This window comes from Pseudorca crassidens, chromosome 12 (genome assembly GCF_039906515.1).
Source record: "Pseudorca crassidens isolate mPseCra1 chromosome 12, mPseCra1.hap1, whole genome shotgun sequence".
In the NCBI taxonomy this organism is placed as follows: domain Eukaryota; kingdom Metazoa; phylum Chordata; class Mammalia; order Artiodactyla; family Delphinidae; genus Pseudorca; species Pseudorca crassidens.
The window spans coordinates 90985644-91001410 of record NC_090307.1 but is presented as its reverse complement, the minus strand read 5'-3'; the positions used below and the strand labels follow the sequence as shown (position 1 = coordinate 91001410).

The 15767-nt window shown below is 46.2% G+C and overlaps 1 protein-coding gene across 3 annotated transcripts in view; it reads right to left on the bottom strand.

Annotated features, from left to right (window-relative positions):
* Positions 1–15767, bottom strand: part of SFSWAP (splicing factor SWAP) — an 82602-nt gene that overhangs the window by 16055 nt on the left and 50780 nt on the right. For 2 of the 3 annotated variants that reach the window (XM_067701244.1, XM_067701245.1), the window contains one exon: positions 2242–2507. In XM_067701244.1, coding sequence (XP_067557345.1) covers positions 2242–2507 — 266 coding nt within the window. Of the gene's footprint in view, positions 1–2220; positions 2508–15767 lie in introns of all 3 variants that reach the window. The other variant, XM_067701246.1, reaches the window with a different exon arrangement.

Sequence of the window (15767 nt, the reverse complement as noted above, 5' to 3'; positions counted from 1 at the left end):
CCATCACAGAACTCACACTAACAATTTTTTGAACTTAACTTTTTCTTTTAACTGAAAATTACAAACTAAGGATTAGGAATTTGCTTCCTGCAGTTGTCAGCACTGAATATATGAGAACAATATAAAATATACTTGAATATAAAATCTGTAAATCTATTCTAAAATAAAAAAAATTTAAATGTATTAAAATAACATACAAAATGACTTACTATTATATATAGATAGTCAATAAATATCACACAAATCCTAGCAAGTTAAAATTCCAAGTGTTTCACGAACACTTCCAGTTCTGAACAGACCAACCTGGGGGAAAGGTCTGTGGCCATCAAATCTGACCAGACAGGCTCACTTCAGTACTAGACACCGGCACCTACTGTATGCGCTGAGCACTCACCATGAACACCTGCTCATTTCTTACCCTGGGAAACAATCTAAGGAATCCTGAGAGTTACCAGTCCCCTAGATGGGGCTTTATGGATGCACTATACTCTCTTCTCTTTGAGCCCTGGAATAAAGGCTAACTAGGAAGAATTTTACTGGGTATGTCATTACTCAGAGGGCTTGTACAGGCCTATTTATTTATTTCCACTATATAATGTTGTAAGAAATTTTTTCAAATAAGAAACTTTAAAAAGTTTTGATATATACATACAAGTTTCTGGGGACTTTCAAAAACTGAAAATATGTCAGCAAAGTTGTTCATTTAGTTAAACAACAACAAGCTCTGTGTGTTTGTGTATGTGTCTGTGTGTGTGTGTGTGTGAGGGGGGGGGAGAGAGAGAGAGAGAGAGAGAGAGAGAGAAGTGATGGAACGTCTAAAGAACTAGCAAAAACACAGAAAGCGGGACTTCCCTGGTGGCGCAGTGGTTAAGAATCCACCTGCCAACGCAGGGGACACGGGTTTGAGACCCGGTCCGGGAAGATCCCACATGCCGCGGAGCAACTAAGCCCGTGCGCCACAACTACTGAGCCTGTGTGTGCTCTAGAGCCTGCGAGTCACAACTACTGAAGCCTGCACGCCACAACTGCTGAAGCCCATGCACCTAGAGCCCGTGCTCCACAGCAAGAGAAGCCACAGCAATGAGAAGCCCGCACACCTCAACCAAGAGTAGCTCCCGCTCACCACAACTAGAGAAAGCCCGCGTGCAGCAACAAAGACCAATGCAGCCAAAAATAAATAAATAAATTTATTAAAAAGAAATGCAGAGAGCCAAAGATCAAATTTATTCTAATTTCACTGTAGACAAGTGTAAATACTTGTCAAGCCTTTAAGGTCTGGTCTGGGTAAAAACAGAGAAAGCACTGTTGTTCTAAGATATATTTAAGACAGGCAGATGTGTATACAAGTACACTTGTTTTTTAAACATTAAAAAATAAAAAGTATAGGGCACCTGCATTTTTCCCACGGAAAGGAAAGAACTAACAGCAGCTGGAGAAGAAGAACTAGATCAGTACAAGTGCTGTGCTAAAGAGAAACTGAGAGAAGTCCAATCAACGTTCAGTAATAAATCACAAGGCATGAAGTAAGTTTTAAAATTAAAAATTTGCTTTCCTGAACCTCCTGCAAGCCAGGTGCTTTAAGAAAAAGAAAAATACCTGCTTTACTAAGCAGCAAATTCTGTGATGCTTACAGGTTTTCATGTTTATTACTTCTGTTGCCTGAAATGTTAAGCTGCTTCCTCAAAAGCTGGCTCCTTGTAAAGGTGGTTTTGGGTTGAACAGTGACTGTGGGTGAGAGGTTTGGAGAAGCAAATTAATCGAGAAAACAGATGTGTGCCACTGTGCTCCCTCCTTTATGTGCACTTGTAGGTGCTGTGCCAGGGAAGCTGAACACAGCCGAAGTACAAATCCTCCTGCTTCGCCATCTGCACATTCACAAGGAGCTAGCCTGGGAAAGCCTGCTTGTTCACACCAAGCAAAAGACCCCCAACCTGTGGATCTTCCACACATTTCAGCCGATATGCTAGGCTTGCTTCTAAGACCTGTTAAAATGTAAATACCTCTATTTTTTAAAAAACCTGGCAGTAGCTGATGAACCTTAGGAAGTCAGGTTAAAAAAATATTTTGAAAAGACCTTATTTGGGTTGGCAGGGCGCATCTCTCATCAACACACGCAGGCGTGTGGGTCTGTGCTTACGGGGAGCTGGTCTAGGGAGGCCCCACCCAGCTCTGCTGGTGCGCAGGTGAGGGGGTCTGCACCCACACCAGATGCACGGCCGCGAGGGCGCCCTGCACACCCACCTCGAGCGCCGTGCTGTCCGATAGGCACTGGGAAGACAATGCTTTGCTTTCGAGTGGGATCTAGACCTGGACTTGGATGACGAATGGTACTTGGGAGAGCGTGATCTTGTTCGAGACCGTTTTTTGTGCTTTTTCTTTTTCCTCTCTCTCTCTTCTTCTCTCGGCGGGTCTTTGCTTTTGCTTGAGCGCCCTTCCGGAGGCTTAATGTCTAAAGTGGGCAGCGGTCTGCCTCCGGCCAGTAGAGGGCAGGACACAGTACTGGCTTCCTGGGAACAGAAGCAAACGTCTGGATGTTAACAGGGAAAATGCGACATTTAAAAATGTACGTTTATAAGCTTCCGACTTTGGGGCCCTCTCACCAGTAACAAACCAACACCTCCTAGAGCGGACCACGCCTCCCTCTGTGGTGCTAAAAACCCTGCCCTGGCATCTTAGGGAGAAGGACGGCTCCTTCGAAGTCAAGAGCTGAATGCCCACCTCTCCCGGCCGAGCCTTCCCGTGCAGGGTTCCCCCCAAAGCCTGCTGCGCTGCGGCAGCTGGATTTGACGAAAGGAACGCGGCACGAAGGGCACTGTGTTAGGAAAAGAGCCCCGCTTGCTCTTTCGTAAATAATTGTGACCTTCCACCGAAAAGGAGATTCCTCTAGTATCGCGTTTTGATGAACCTCTGCTCTGCCTGAACCAAAAGAGGTTCCTCTTTGATTTTTAAAAAACTCTTTGTCACAAAGAAAATACATTTCTCTCCTTCTTTCTTTGTACCTGTGTGAGGGGATGGATGTTAACTCCTAACTCCTACTAACTTACTGTGGTAGTTATTTTGTTCTATATGTAAGTGAGATCATGCTGTGTACCTTGAACACACAATGCTGTGTGTCAACTGCTAACCAGAAAACTGTCACTCGCCATCTGCTCTACAAGGATGAAGACACTGGCCACTGCCGTCGCTGACCTCTGACATCCCCTGAAAGGAGCTCTGGGTGGAGATCAGGAAGGAGGCCCTCGGTGCTCTGGGAAAACCTGGCAGAACAGGCCTTCAGATAGAGTTTCAGAAGACTTTATGGGCCTAATTTCTTGCAGCTCCTCATGCCTAGAAAAGCACTAACATCATTAATGGCGACATCTGCTCCTCGTGACGAGCAGCCACCTTCTGCCAAGATGTGTGCTCGACTGCACGCAGCCCCTGACCAGAGTCACTTATCTACTGACCCCCGGCCCCCAACCTCTGCAGAGCAGTTCCTCGGCGCTCCTGAGAGGCTGTCTCCTGGGCTATCATCCTCATGTTGCCCCAAATAAAACTTAACTCACAACTCTCATGTTGTGCACTTTTTTTCCATTGACACAATCATATCTCAGTAAAACTGAAAGAAAAAAATAAAGCCACTAATGGGAATCACAAACAAGATAATCCCATCAGTGCAAGTCAGCCGTGCTCCACACATGTGAACGCACCACACCACGGTACCGCACTTAGTAAGTTATCAGTCATCCTCAGAAACTCTTTACCCAAGCATGACAGACACACAGAAGAGTGCACAGGCCTTCAGGACGCTGCCTGCTAAACTCTCACGGTGGGACACCAGCACACACATCAAGAAGCCACCACCCTCAGCGCTGTGGCATCCAGAGCACGCCCATCGCTGGGACTTTACTGTAAAGTGCTGGAGACGCACACCTGAGGACCACATCGCACTCTACGATGACAGGAATGATAAGCTGCCTGCACGGCCATCAGAAGGGTGCACTCCTGGCTCACTATGGTCCATCCCAGCAGTGAGTCAGTACAAACCAGCTTGAAAGAATGATGTGGTGACATCCTATTTTTATTGACGTTAACATTTGTCCACATCACGTTGTAAGATGAAAAAATGAAAAACCCCAACAAACCCAGAACCCCAAAAACCCACCACTGGTATTTTACATTTGCAGCTGTGGCCACCCACCTGCAGCCCTTCCCCTTGTCCTGAGAAAGGCCATTTCCTCAATTCATTTACATGAATTTTAACTACAGCCAGTAAATACCACACGCAGAGATATATCGAGAAATCTGCAATGTGTCACTTTGTGCCTCTGAGGATTCAGCTGTAAGGTTTACGGAAAACAACCCCAGGCAGGGGCTGCGGCCCGGCCCCGTCTCGTGGGCCGCGTGGGCGCTGGCTGCTGCCGGGTGCTGGGCTCTAGCAGGACCGGCCTCCCCTCTCTTCTCCGCTGGTCCATTTGGACAAGGCCAACTGGATGAGGGAAAACGACACTTTGTGCAAATGGTTCTTCTAAAGTTGCGCTTCTTGCCCTGGCGGTGCTCCTGCGGCCGGACGAGGATGCCACCCTGGGTTACGGGTCAGGGCTGCGACCCGAGGGCAGTGCTCTGCCTGCCTACTGTTTACACTCACAACACCGTCTCTCACACCTTCCCTTCCTTGTGAGCTGAGAGGCAGCAGGGCCAAGAATCGCTCAAGAACAGTAGAACAGTGCGCTCTGTTCCCAAAGCAGTTTGCTCTCTGTAGCCGGGGCCACTGCAGGACGGGGGGCGCACGGGCCGCCTGCCGCTCCTGGCTGGCTTCGCTCGTCTCCTCCGTGTCAGCGCTGCCCAGTTCATTTTTAAGGCTCTGCCTAAACTGTCTCCAGGGAAGCCAGTTCATCGTGAGACAGTTCTTCCTATCAAAAAGGTCTCTCTCACTTCAAATTCTTTTAGTGCAATAATATTTTTTGGGTTGCATTTAAAAATAATTGGTTGTTGTTCAACAATTCTAACATGTAGAAATGAACCTTTACTTCTAAGAACACCTAACTCCCACTCCGGCACTCCATAAACTTATATACAAAATGATATGTTAAGACTAAAATAAATAAAATGTAGTGGCCTTTCTAACTTCAAAGGCTGGCGGAAGGGAAGTGCTGGCTGTGCCGCCAGCCGTGGTGCCTAGTAGAGAACCCTGTTGCCGCCCGGCTGCAAGAGCCAGCTTTTAGTGCATTTAAAAAATCCCAGTAACTGTGGACTCTAAATTAGGAGTATATACATTGCACGGACAAGGAGACGGAAGTAGGGGTAAGAGGCGCCAGTGAGCACTTCCACGCCGGATGCACGAGGCCTCCAGCAGCGGCGAGTTAGTGGTCACGGCCCCAGGAGCCACAGGGCAGTCAGGGCTGCTGCAGAGATTTTCCCCGGAGAAGCAGAGAGAGTCTATCTCAGGAGAACTGAGACATGGTTTCCATCCCTTATCTAAGTGGTTTGTTGAGTGAGGAGAAACACAGAATGGCTGTCTTTCTCCCTCAGGGTTCTCCCTTCCTGCACATGAGGACAGAACCACGGTACTAATTAGTGATGATTAGTGCTGCAGTAAACGGGGGAGAGATGGGAAAACACGCCCCCCATGATGGACGTCTGCAAAGAATAAGAACCAGGTGGACGAGGCACACTGCAGGCGGCCAGTCCAGGACAACAGGAGAGGGTGAGTGGCAGCTTATTAGATGAATTCCTATTTATACATTATTGCCAACCTGATAATTTGTACCTCTGAACTTTATTACTGCTTCTTTTGCCTTTATCCTAACTAACGCCCGTCATTAGGAATACTTATTTCACCACTGTGGTTATAGTTTAGTACTTCATTTTGAAGCGAGGGAATAAGTGAATCAATATATTCAAAATATAACTCGTAATTAGGTCATGGGGTCTATTTATTCCAATAAAATGATTGATTACCCTTCACCATTAAAGTGAAAATCAGCAACTGAGGTGGGGGGCCTTTGCTGGGCTGAATTAAGATGATGCATTGTGACGACCTCACTGTTTTTTTCAGCCTAAAAGTACTAAGAGGATATTAAAAAAAAACCCGGCAGTTAGACTTGAGAATAAGAAAAAAAAAAGGATAACCAGTCCCACACGCCCAGGGGCAGCCCCCCAACAATGGTGACCCCAGGGGCAGGCTGTCTGTGCCAGCACGTCTCGGGGTCCTGAGATGTACGCTCTCCCCAACACGGCTCCACTTCTGAAATCAAGCAACCTCACGACGCGTCCCACCACGCAGGGCGGCGGCTCTCGTGACCGACCGCACCAGGGGGAAGCAGGCGCGGGTCATGCCCTTCATGCAGGGTGAGGCTGAAGAGACTTGCAGGCCGCCCGCACTGCCAGACAGGACGGCTGGATGCAGGAGCTCTACCCAAACACAAGCCGAAGGGCCTGGCCTGCCCGGGCCTCCAGGGCTGCTCAGAGGCAGGGCTTCTGTTATGTCCAGGCTCGGGGAGCGGCCAGCACCTGGGACACGTCAGGACAGGCGTGTGTTCTGGCCTCTTCAACTACACCCAAGGCGTTCCTGGGTGCACAGCTGGCGCAGGGGGCACGGACTCAACAACACTGAGGGGTGGTTCGTGGATATTAACGACATGAGCCACAGAACTATTTCAGGAAAACATCACTTGGGCTGTTCAGGAAAGCGCGGTGGCCCCCTGCTCTCTCTGCAGCCCGGCACCCTCTCCCCTACTTGCAAGAACACCGTTGATGTGGACAATGGCCCTTCCTGCCCTCTCAGTGCGTGAATTCCGGATGAAGATCTGCAGCTGAAGCAGAAGACAGACCAGAACATTCTGCTCTCCCCAGCCACCTTGCTACGTTGAGGGAGAAACACATGACCCGAGTCTGGCCCAGGTCAACAGATTCAAGACCAGGCTGAGCGGGGCGGGGCTGCGGAGTGAGGCACTGAGACAGGGGCCGGAGGGAGCAGAGCTGCGGAGCTCAGCCCGCCCAGGAGGCTGAGCCTGCAGAGGAACCCTCGAGACATACGTGAGCCCCAAGCACGCTGCGCCCCCCTCACAACTCAGAAAGTGAACCCAACTAGTTACTGGACTTGCTTAAGTCATTTGGGGGCAGTCGGGTGGTTTTCTAGCACGTGTAATCAGGGCCCTGACTGATGCAGCAATCCAGGCTTTCAAACGACTGGAAAAGAGATTTAAATACCCAGCTAGCTCTGTAATCTAGCCCTGGCTGCAGTGATGGAAACGTACTGTTTCTGCACTGCCCCCCACTGCAGTTAGCTACCAGCCATGTGCGGCTACTGAGCGCTTGAGATGTGGCCAGTGTGATCAAGGACCTGAATCCTCAATTTTAATTGAGTTAAGCTGAAATTGCCACGTGTGGCTGGTGGCCATACTGCACAGTGCACATCCGGAAGGAGTCAATGGCCCTGCTAATTTGTACTATAAATTATACGAAAACCCCAAGACCAAGTCACTGCTGAGTCAACACCCTCCCTGCAGCCCCACACCTCCCTTGTCTAGTTTCTGAAGGCGCTTGGCTGAGGCTCTGCAGAGGGTGACCCGTGAGGAGCTGCCTGTGATGCCCGCGGGGGACACAGCAACAGAGCCGTGCGGCAACCAGTGTCCAACAAGCAAAGTGGCCTTTTGGGGATGGAATGTTAATACTCCAGCAAAAATGATCAGAGCACAGATCATCACGGGGTAGAAGAACACATAGGTTGGTCTGAGTCATGACTGGCAAAATCAGGAAGGAGCATGAGAAAGATTAGTCATTTATAAGAGTATTTAAGGGCTTCCCTAGTGGCACAGTGGTTAGGAATCCGCCTGCCAATGCAGGGGACACGGGTTTGAGCCCTGGTCCGGGAAGATCCCACGTGCTGCGGAGCAACTAAGCCGGTGCGCCACAACTACTGAGCCTGCACTCTAGAGTCCCTGAGCCACAACTACTGAGCCCACAGGCCACAGCTACTGAATCCCACGTGCCTAGAGCCCGTGTTCCGTAACAAGAGAAGCCACCGCAATGAGAAGCCCACGCACCACAATGAAGAGCAGCCCCCGCTCGCCGCAACTAGAGAAAGCCCGCGTGCAGCAACGAAGACCCAACGCAGCCAAAAATAAATAAAATAAGTAAATGAAAAAAAAGAGTATTTAAAAACTTGTGCCCCTTATTTTGGTAACAGTGGGAAACAATACTGATCAGTCTTTGATCACAATAAAGTATTTGTCAACAAATTAGCACACAAACTAGCAACTATTATTTCCTGCTGTGGGAAAATAAATTGCTCAAAAGCAGACTAACATACATTTTAAAATAAAATCTTATTTCTGAAGTAACACTACATTAACCACTAAATGGGATAATTATATAAAAGACTCAAGATATATTATACGTTTGAAATCAGACTTTGAAACGCATCCTCTAAAACCACATTTGCAAATGTCTACCAGTGCACATCGAGCCAGAGTCTCCCCAGTCGACCTCGCAGGCAGGGCAGTCGCCCAGATCTGACTGCTGAGGCCTCTTTCCAGATGACCCTCTCCTGCCCTCTAATCAGCTGTGCCCGCTCAGAGTGCTGTTGCCGCCGTATCCACATTCTTCCGTGGAAACGTACTGCAGCGGTTCAGCCTCTCCCAGACCTGTCCCCATGGCCGTGCTGGTTCTGCCCCTTCCTCCACAGACCCTTCATTCAGTGCGGGGTTGGGCCAATCACTGCTGCCTGCGCAGCTTGTGGGTCTTTGGCCCCAGAGTGCCCTCGCCCCCGTCACCTCTCCAAATGACCATGGTTCCCCAAGACCCTGCTCTGTCCCCAAGCACTCTACGGACCCTGCCCTGGGCCGCCTCTGCTGTCCTGGGGGCCCAGCACCCTCACCCTCTTGCTCAGAGCTGCTCTGTGCCCCGCAGGGCTGACCTGGTGGAAATGTCCATGGGCAGATGCCAAGCACACGAATGCGACTGGTCACGGAATAAGAGACAGGCTTCTAATTCACATCCCAAAGCGCCCTGAATATAACAGAGGCTCAACAAACATGGGTTGATTTTTGTTCCCCTTTCCTTTTCAAACTCTTGTTGGACCTGTAAACTTGGCAGGATCATTAACTTGAAAAAATTACTGTTATCTAAACAATGTCTTGAAGTCTGTTGTTACCACGTAAATGACGGCATGATTCAATTCAAGACTTCTGATTTCTCTTTGTTTTGAATTAAGAGCACAAACAAACACACACCAGAAATGAGATGGTATATACACAGATTTCTAAGTACTACTTATGAATAGTGTTTTAAATATTTTATATACTGCTTAAAAATTTAACATACTAGTATCTGTCCACATCAATAAACACACTCCAAGGCATCATTAAAAGTTATACCTGAGTATGTAAAAATCACCTCTCCTAAGAGATCGATGGAACCGAACAGACAACCATGCACTAACAGAGCATGTACAGCTGGGATTGAGTGTATAATAAAGGGGCCCTTGAACTAGTGCAAAAAGATGTGTGATTTAGTGGGTTGTGTTGTGTCTAGCTATATGCTCCCCAGAATGAAATAAATTCCCAGTGGGGCAGATTAAAAGACAAAAAGGAAACTGTTGGTAACTCTGGTGATACAGAGCTAACACAAAACAGGAGAGAAAAGCCAGCCAGCCAGGAGAAAAGTAAAGGCTATGGAAGGGGTTCACAGCAGGGGAATAAAAAGGCCACAAAACCCGTGAAAAGTTACTCAGTTAACACCTATAATTAAAATATGTAGGTTAAACCAAACAGATACCATCTTTTCCTATCTATCAGACTCACAGAATTAAGATGGATGACAGCCAGCGACGGCAGGGCGTGAAGACAGTTACATTCACACACCACAGAGAAAAACAATATGAAAACAAACCCCCCCAAAACTGCTATAATCGTTCTAGGCACTAATCTAGCAATAAAATAAATTAAAAAAATTTTAAATCTGAAGTTTAAAAATCAATTCCACGGTCAGGGATTTATGCCGTGGATATACTCCCCTCAGTGAGCACAGAAGGCTTAAAGCAGCATTGCTGTAACAGTAAAACCCCAGGAGCGGCTCGCGTTTCCACCAGCAGGGAGGGGTGAACCAAGTACGGCACAGGCAGGCGGTGCTTGATTTCAGGACTGATGTATGCAAGGACTGACGGTCACTCATCCTGTAAACAGTTACCACACGAGGCACTACTCTGGCATTGATATGGAAAGATCCCTAGCAGAAGTGAAAAGAATCGAGATACCAGAATAATGGACAGGGCACAGTCCTATTATTGTAATATTCAAAATCTATTCCTAACTAAAGAGGATGACGGGTGCCAGGGGCCTGGAGAGGGGAGTGGGGAGCTGGGGTTTAATGCGGACAGCTTCAGTTTGGGAAGACGGAGAAGTTCTGGAGATGGATGGTGGGGATGGCTGCACAACAACATGAATGTACTTAATGCCCCTGAACTATATGCTTAAAAAGCGTTAAAATGATAAACTGCATGTATATTTTACGCAATAAAAAATGAATTAAAAACGGATACTTTGGAGACGGCGGGGAAGATGGCGGAAGAGTAAGACACGGAGATCACCTTTGTCCCCACAGATACACCAGAAATACATCTACACGTGGAACAACTCCTACAGAACACCTACTGAACGCTGGCAGAAGACCTCAGACCTCCCAAAAGGCAAGAAACTCCCCACGTACCTGGGTAGGGCAAAAGAAAAAAGAATAAACAGAGACAAAAGAATAGGTACCGGACCGGCACCACGGAGGTGCAGGGAGGAGCAGGGCGGACACTGCGGATGGCGGAGGGGGAAAGCTTCGAAAACGTGGAGGAGAGCAACAGGGGTGCGGAAGGCAAAGCGGGGAGATTCCCGCACAGAGGATCGGTGCCGCCCGGCACTCACCAGCCCGAGACGCTTATCTGCTCACCCCCCGGGGCTGGTGGGGCTGGGAGCTGAGGCTCGGGCTTCGGTCGGAGTGCAGGGAGAGGACTGGGGTTGGCGGCGTGAACACAGCCTGCAGGGGGTTAGTGCACCACGGCTGGCCGGGAGGGAGTTCGGGGAAAAGTCTGGACCTGCCGAAGAGGCAAGAGACTTTTTCTTGCCTCTTTTGTTTCCTGGTGCGCGAGGAGAGGGGATTAAGAGCGCTGCTTAAAGGAGCTCCAGAGATGGGCGCGAGCCGTGGCTATCAGCGCGGACCCCAGAGATGGGCGGGAGATGCTAAGGCTGCTGCTGCCGCCACCAAGAAGCCTGTGTGCAAGCACAGGTCACTATCCACAAACCCTTCCGGGGAGCCTGTGCAGCCCGCCACTGCCAGGGTCCCGGGATCCAGGGACAACTTCCCCGGGAGAACGCACGGCGCGCCTCGGGCTGGTGCAATGTCACGCTGGCCTCTGCCGCCGCAGGCTCACCCCGCATCGTGCCCCTCCCTCTCCCCCCGGCCTGAGTGAGCCGGAGCCCCCAAATCAGCGGCTCTGTTTTTTTTTATATTATTTTAAAATAATATCCTAGCAAATTCTACCACCATTTGAGTGATTAATAAAAAATAAAACTTTTATTTATTTTCTAGCACCTGAAAACATCTCTAAACCTTTCAACTAAAGTATGTATAGATGAATGTGCAGACCAAAGTAAAAGCATCAAGATAATTATATTTAAAAATGAGTCAGGATTAAAGGCGATGTCCTCCTTTTTAAAAGCATATTGCAGTATTCCAAGTACATATCCTTACTCTCAGCGGCTCCTTTAACCCCGTCCTATGTGAGTGAAGAACACACGCCCTCCTGCGACCTACGCGCAGAGGCGGGGCCGAATCCAAAGCTGAGCCCCCCCAGCTGTGCGAACAAAGAAGAGAAAGGGAGGGAAATCTCTCCCAGCAGCCGCAGGAGCAGCGGATTAAAGCTCCACAAGCAACCTGATGTACCCTGCATCTGTGGAATACCTGAATAGACAACGAATCATCCCAAATTCAGGAGGTGGACTTTGAGAGCAAGATTTATGATTTTTTCCCCTTTTCCTCTTTTTGTGAGTGTGTATGTGTATGCTTCTGTGTGAGATTTTGTCTGTATAGCTTTGCTTTCACCATTTGTCCTAGGGTTCTGTCCATTTATTTTTACTTAAAAAAATTTTTTTCTTAATATTTTTTATTTTAATAACTTTATTTTATTTTATCTTACTTTATTTTATTTTCTTTTTTCTTCCCTCCCTCCCTCCCTCCTTTTTCTCCCTTTTATTCTGAGTGTGTGGATGAAAGGCTCTTGGTGCTGCAGCCAGGAGTCGGTGCTGTGCCTCTGAGGTGGCAGAGCCAACTTCAGGACACTGGTCCACAAGAGACCTCCCAGCTCCACGTAATATCAAATGGCGAAAATCTCCCAGAGATCTCCATCTCAACACCAACACCCAGCTTCACTCAACAACCAGCAACTACAGTGCTGGACACCCTATGCAAAACAACTAGCAAGACAGGAACACAACCCCACCCATTAGCAGAGAGGCTGCCTAAAATCATAATAAGTCCACAGACACCCCAAAACACACCACCAGACGTGGACCTGCCCACCAGAAAGACAAGATTCAGCCTCATCCACCAGAACACAGGCACCAGTCCCCTCCACCAGGAAGCCTACACAACCCACTGAACCAGCTTTAGCCACTGGGGACAGACACCAAAAACAATGGGAACTACGAACCTGCAGCCTGCAAAAAGGAGACCCCAAACACAGTAAGTTAAGCAAAATGGGAAGACAGAGAAACACACAGCAGATGGAGAAGCAAGATAAAAACCCACCAGACCTAACAAATGAAGAGGAAATAGGCAGTCTACCTGAAAAATAATTCAGAATAATGATAGTAAAGATGATCCAAAATCTTGGAAATAGAATAGAGAAAACACAAGAAACTGTAACAAGGACCTAGAAGAACTAAAGATGAAACAAGCAATGATGAACAACACAATAAATGAAATTAAAAATACTCTAGAAGGGATCAATAGCAGAATAACTAAGGCAGAAGAACGGATAAATGACCGGGAAGATAAAATAGTGGAAATAACTACTGCAGAGCAGAATAAAGAAAAAAGAATGAAAAGAACTGAGGACAGTCTCAGAGACCTCTGGGACAACATTAAATGCACCAACATTCGAATTATAGGGGTCCCAGAAGAAGAAGAGAAAATATTTGAAGAGATTACAGTTGAAAACTTCCCTAATATGGGAAAGGAAATAGTTAACCAAGTCAGGAAACACAGAGAGTCCCATACAGGGTAAATCCAAGGAGAAACACACCAAGACACATATTAATCAAACTGTCAAAAATTAAATACAAAGAAAACATATTAAAAGCAGCAAGGGAAAAACAACAAATAACACACAAGGGAATCCCCATAAGGTTAACAGCTGATCTTTCAGCAGAAACTGTGCAAGCCAGAAGGGACTGGCAGGACATATGTAAAGTGATGAAGGAGAAACACCTACAAGCAAGATTACTCTACCCAGCAAGGATCTCATTCAGATTTGATGGAGAAATTAAAACCTTTACAGACAAGCAAAAGCTGAGCGAGTTCAGCACCACCAAACCAGCTTTACAACAAATGCTAAAGGACCTTCTCCAGGCAAGAAACACAAGAGAAGGAAAAGACCTACAATAACAAACCCAAAACAATTAAGAAAATGGGAATAGGAACATACATATTGATAATTACCTTAAATGTAAATGGATTAAATACTCCCACCAAAAGACACAGACTGGCTGAATGGATACAAAAACAAGACCCATATATATGCTGTCTACAAGAGACCCACGTCAGACCTAGAGACACATACAGACTGAAAGCGAGGGGATAGAAAAAGATATTCCATGCAAATGGAAACCAAAAGAAAGCTGGAGTAGCAATTCTCATATCAGACAAAATAGACTTTAAAATAAAGAATATTACAAGAGACAAAGAAGGACACTACATAATGATCAAGGGATCAATCCAAGAAGATATAACAATTGTAAATATTTATGCACCCAACATAGGAGCACCTCAATACATAAGGCAAATATTAACAGCCATAAAAGGGGAAATCAACAGTAACACATTCATAGTAGGGGACTTTAACACCCCACTTTCACCAATGGACAGATCATCCAAAATGGAAATAAATAAGGAAACACAAGCTTTAAATGACACATTAAACAAGATGGACTTAATTGATATTTATAGGACACTCCATCCAAAAACAACAGAATACATTTTTCTCAAGTGCTCATGGAACATTCTCCAGGATAGATCATATCTTGGGTCACAAATCAAGCCTTGGTAAATTTAAGAAAATTGAAATTGTATCGAGTATCTTTTCCAACCACAATGCTATGAGACTAGATATCAATTACAGGAAAAGATCTGTAAAAAATACAAACACATGGAGGCTAAACAATACACTACTTAATAACGAAGTGACCCCTGAAGAAATCAAAGAGGAAATTAAAAAATACCTAGAAACAAATGACAATGGAGACACGACGACCCAAAACCTATGGGATGCAGCAAAAGCAGTTCTAAGAGGGAAGTTTATAGCAATACAATCCTACCTTAAGAAACAGGAAACATCTCGAATAAACAACCTAACCTTGCACCTAAAGCAATTAGAGAAAGAAGAACCAAAAAACCCCAAAGTTAGCAGAAGGAAAGAAATCATAAAGATCAGATCAGAAATAAATGAAAAAGAAACGAAGGAAACGATAGTAAAGATCAATAAAACTAAAAGCTGGTTCTTTGAGAAGATAAACAAAATTGATAAACCATTTGCCAGACTCATCAAGAAAAAAAGAGAGAAGACTCAAATCAATAGAATTAGAAATGAAAAAGAAGAAGTAACAACTGACACTGCAGAAATAGAAAAGATCATGAGAGATTACTACAAGGAACTCTATGCCAATAAAATGGACAACCTGGAAGAAATGGACAAATTCTTAGCAACGCACAACCTGGCAAGACTGAATCAGGACGAAATAGAAAATAGGAACAGACCAATCATAAGCACTGAAATTGAAACTGTGATAAAAAATCTTCCAACAAACAAAAGCCCAGGACCAGATGGCTTCACAGGCGAATTCTATCAAATATTTAGAGAAGAGCTAACACCAACCCTTCTCAAACTCTTCCAAAATATAGCAGAGGGAGAAACACTCCCAAACTCATTATACAAGGCCACCATCACCCTGATACCAAAACCAGACAAGGATGTCACAGAGAAAGAAAACTACAGGCCAATATCACTGATGAACATAGATGCAAAAATCCTCAACAAAATACTAGCAAACAGAATCCAACAGCACATTAAGAGGATCATACACCATGATCAGGTGGGGTTTATCCCAGGAATGCAACGATTCTTCAATATACGCAAATCAATCAATGTGATACACCATATTAACAAACTGAAGGAGAAAAACCACATGGTCATCGCAATAGATGCAGAGAAAGCTTTTGACAAAATTCAACACCCATTTATGATAAAAACTCTCCAGAAAGTAGGCAGAGAGGGAACTTTCTTCAACATAATAAAGGCCATATATGACAAACGCACAGCCAACATCGTCCTCAATGATGAAAAACTGAAAGCATTTCCACTAAGATCAGGAACAAGACAAGGTTGCCCACTCTCACCACTCTTATTCAACAGAGTTTTGGAAGTTCTAGCCACAGCAATCAGGGAAGAAAAGGAAATAAAAGGAATCCAAATCGGAAAAGAAGAAGTAAAGCTGTCACTGTTTGCAGATGACATGATACTATAC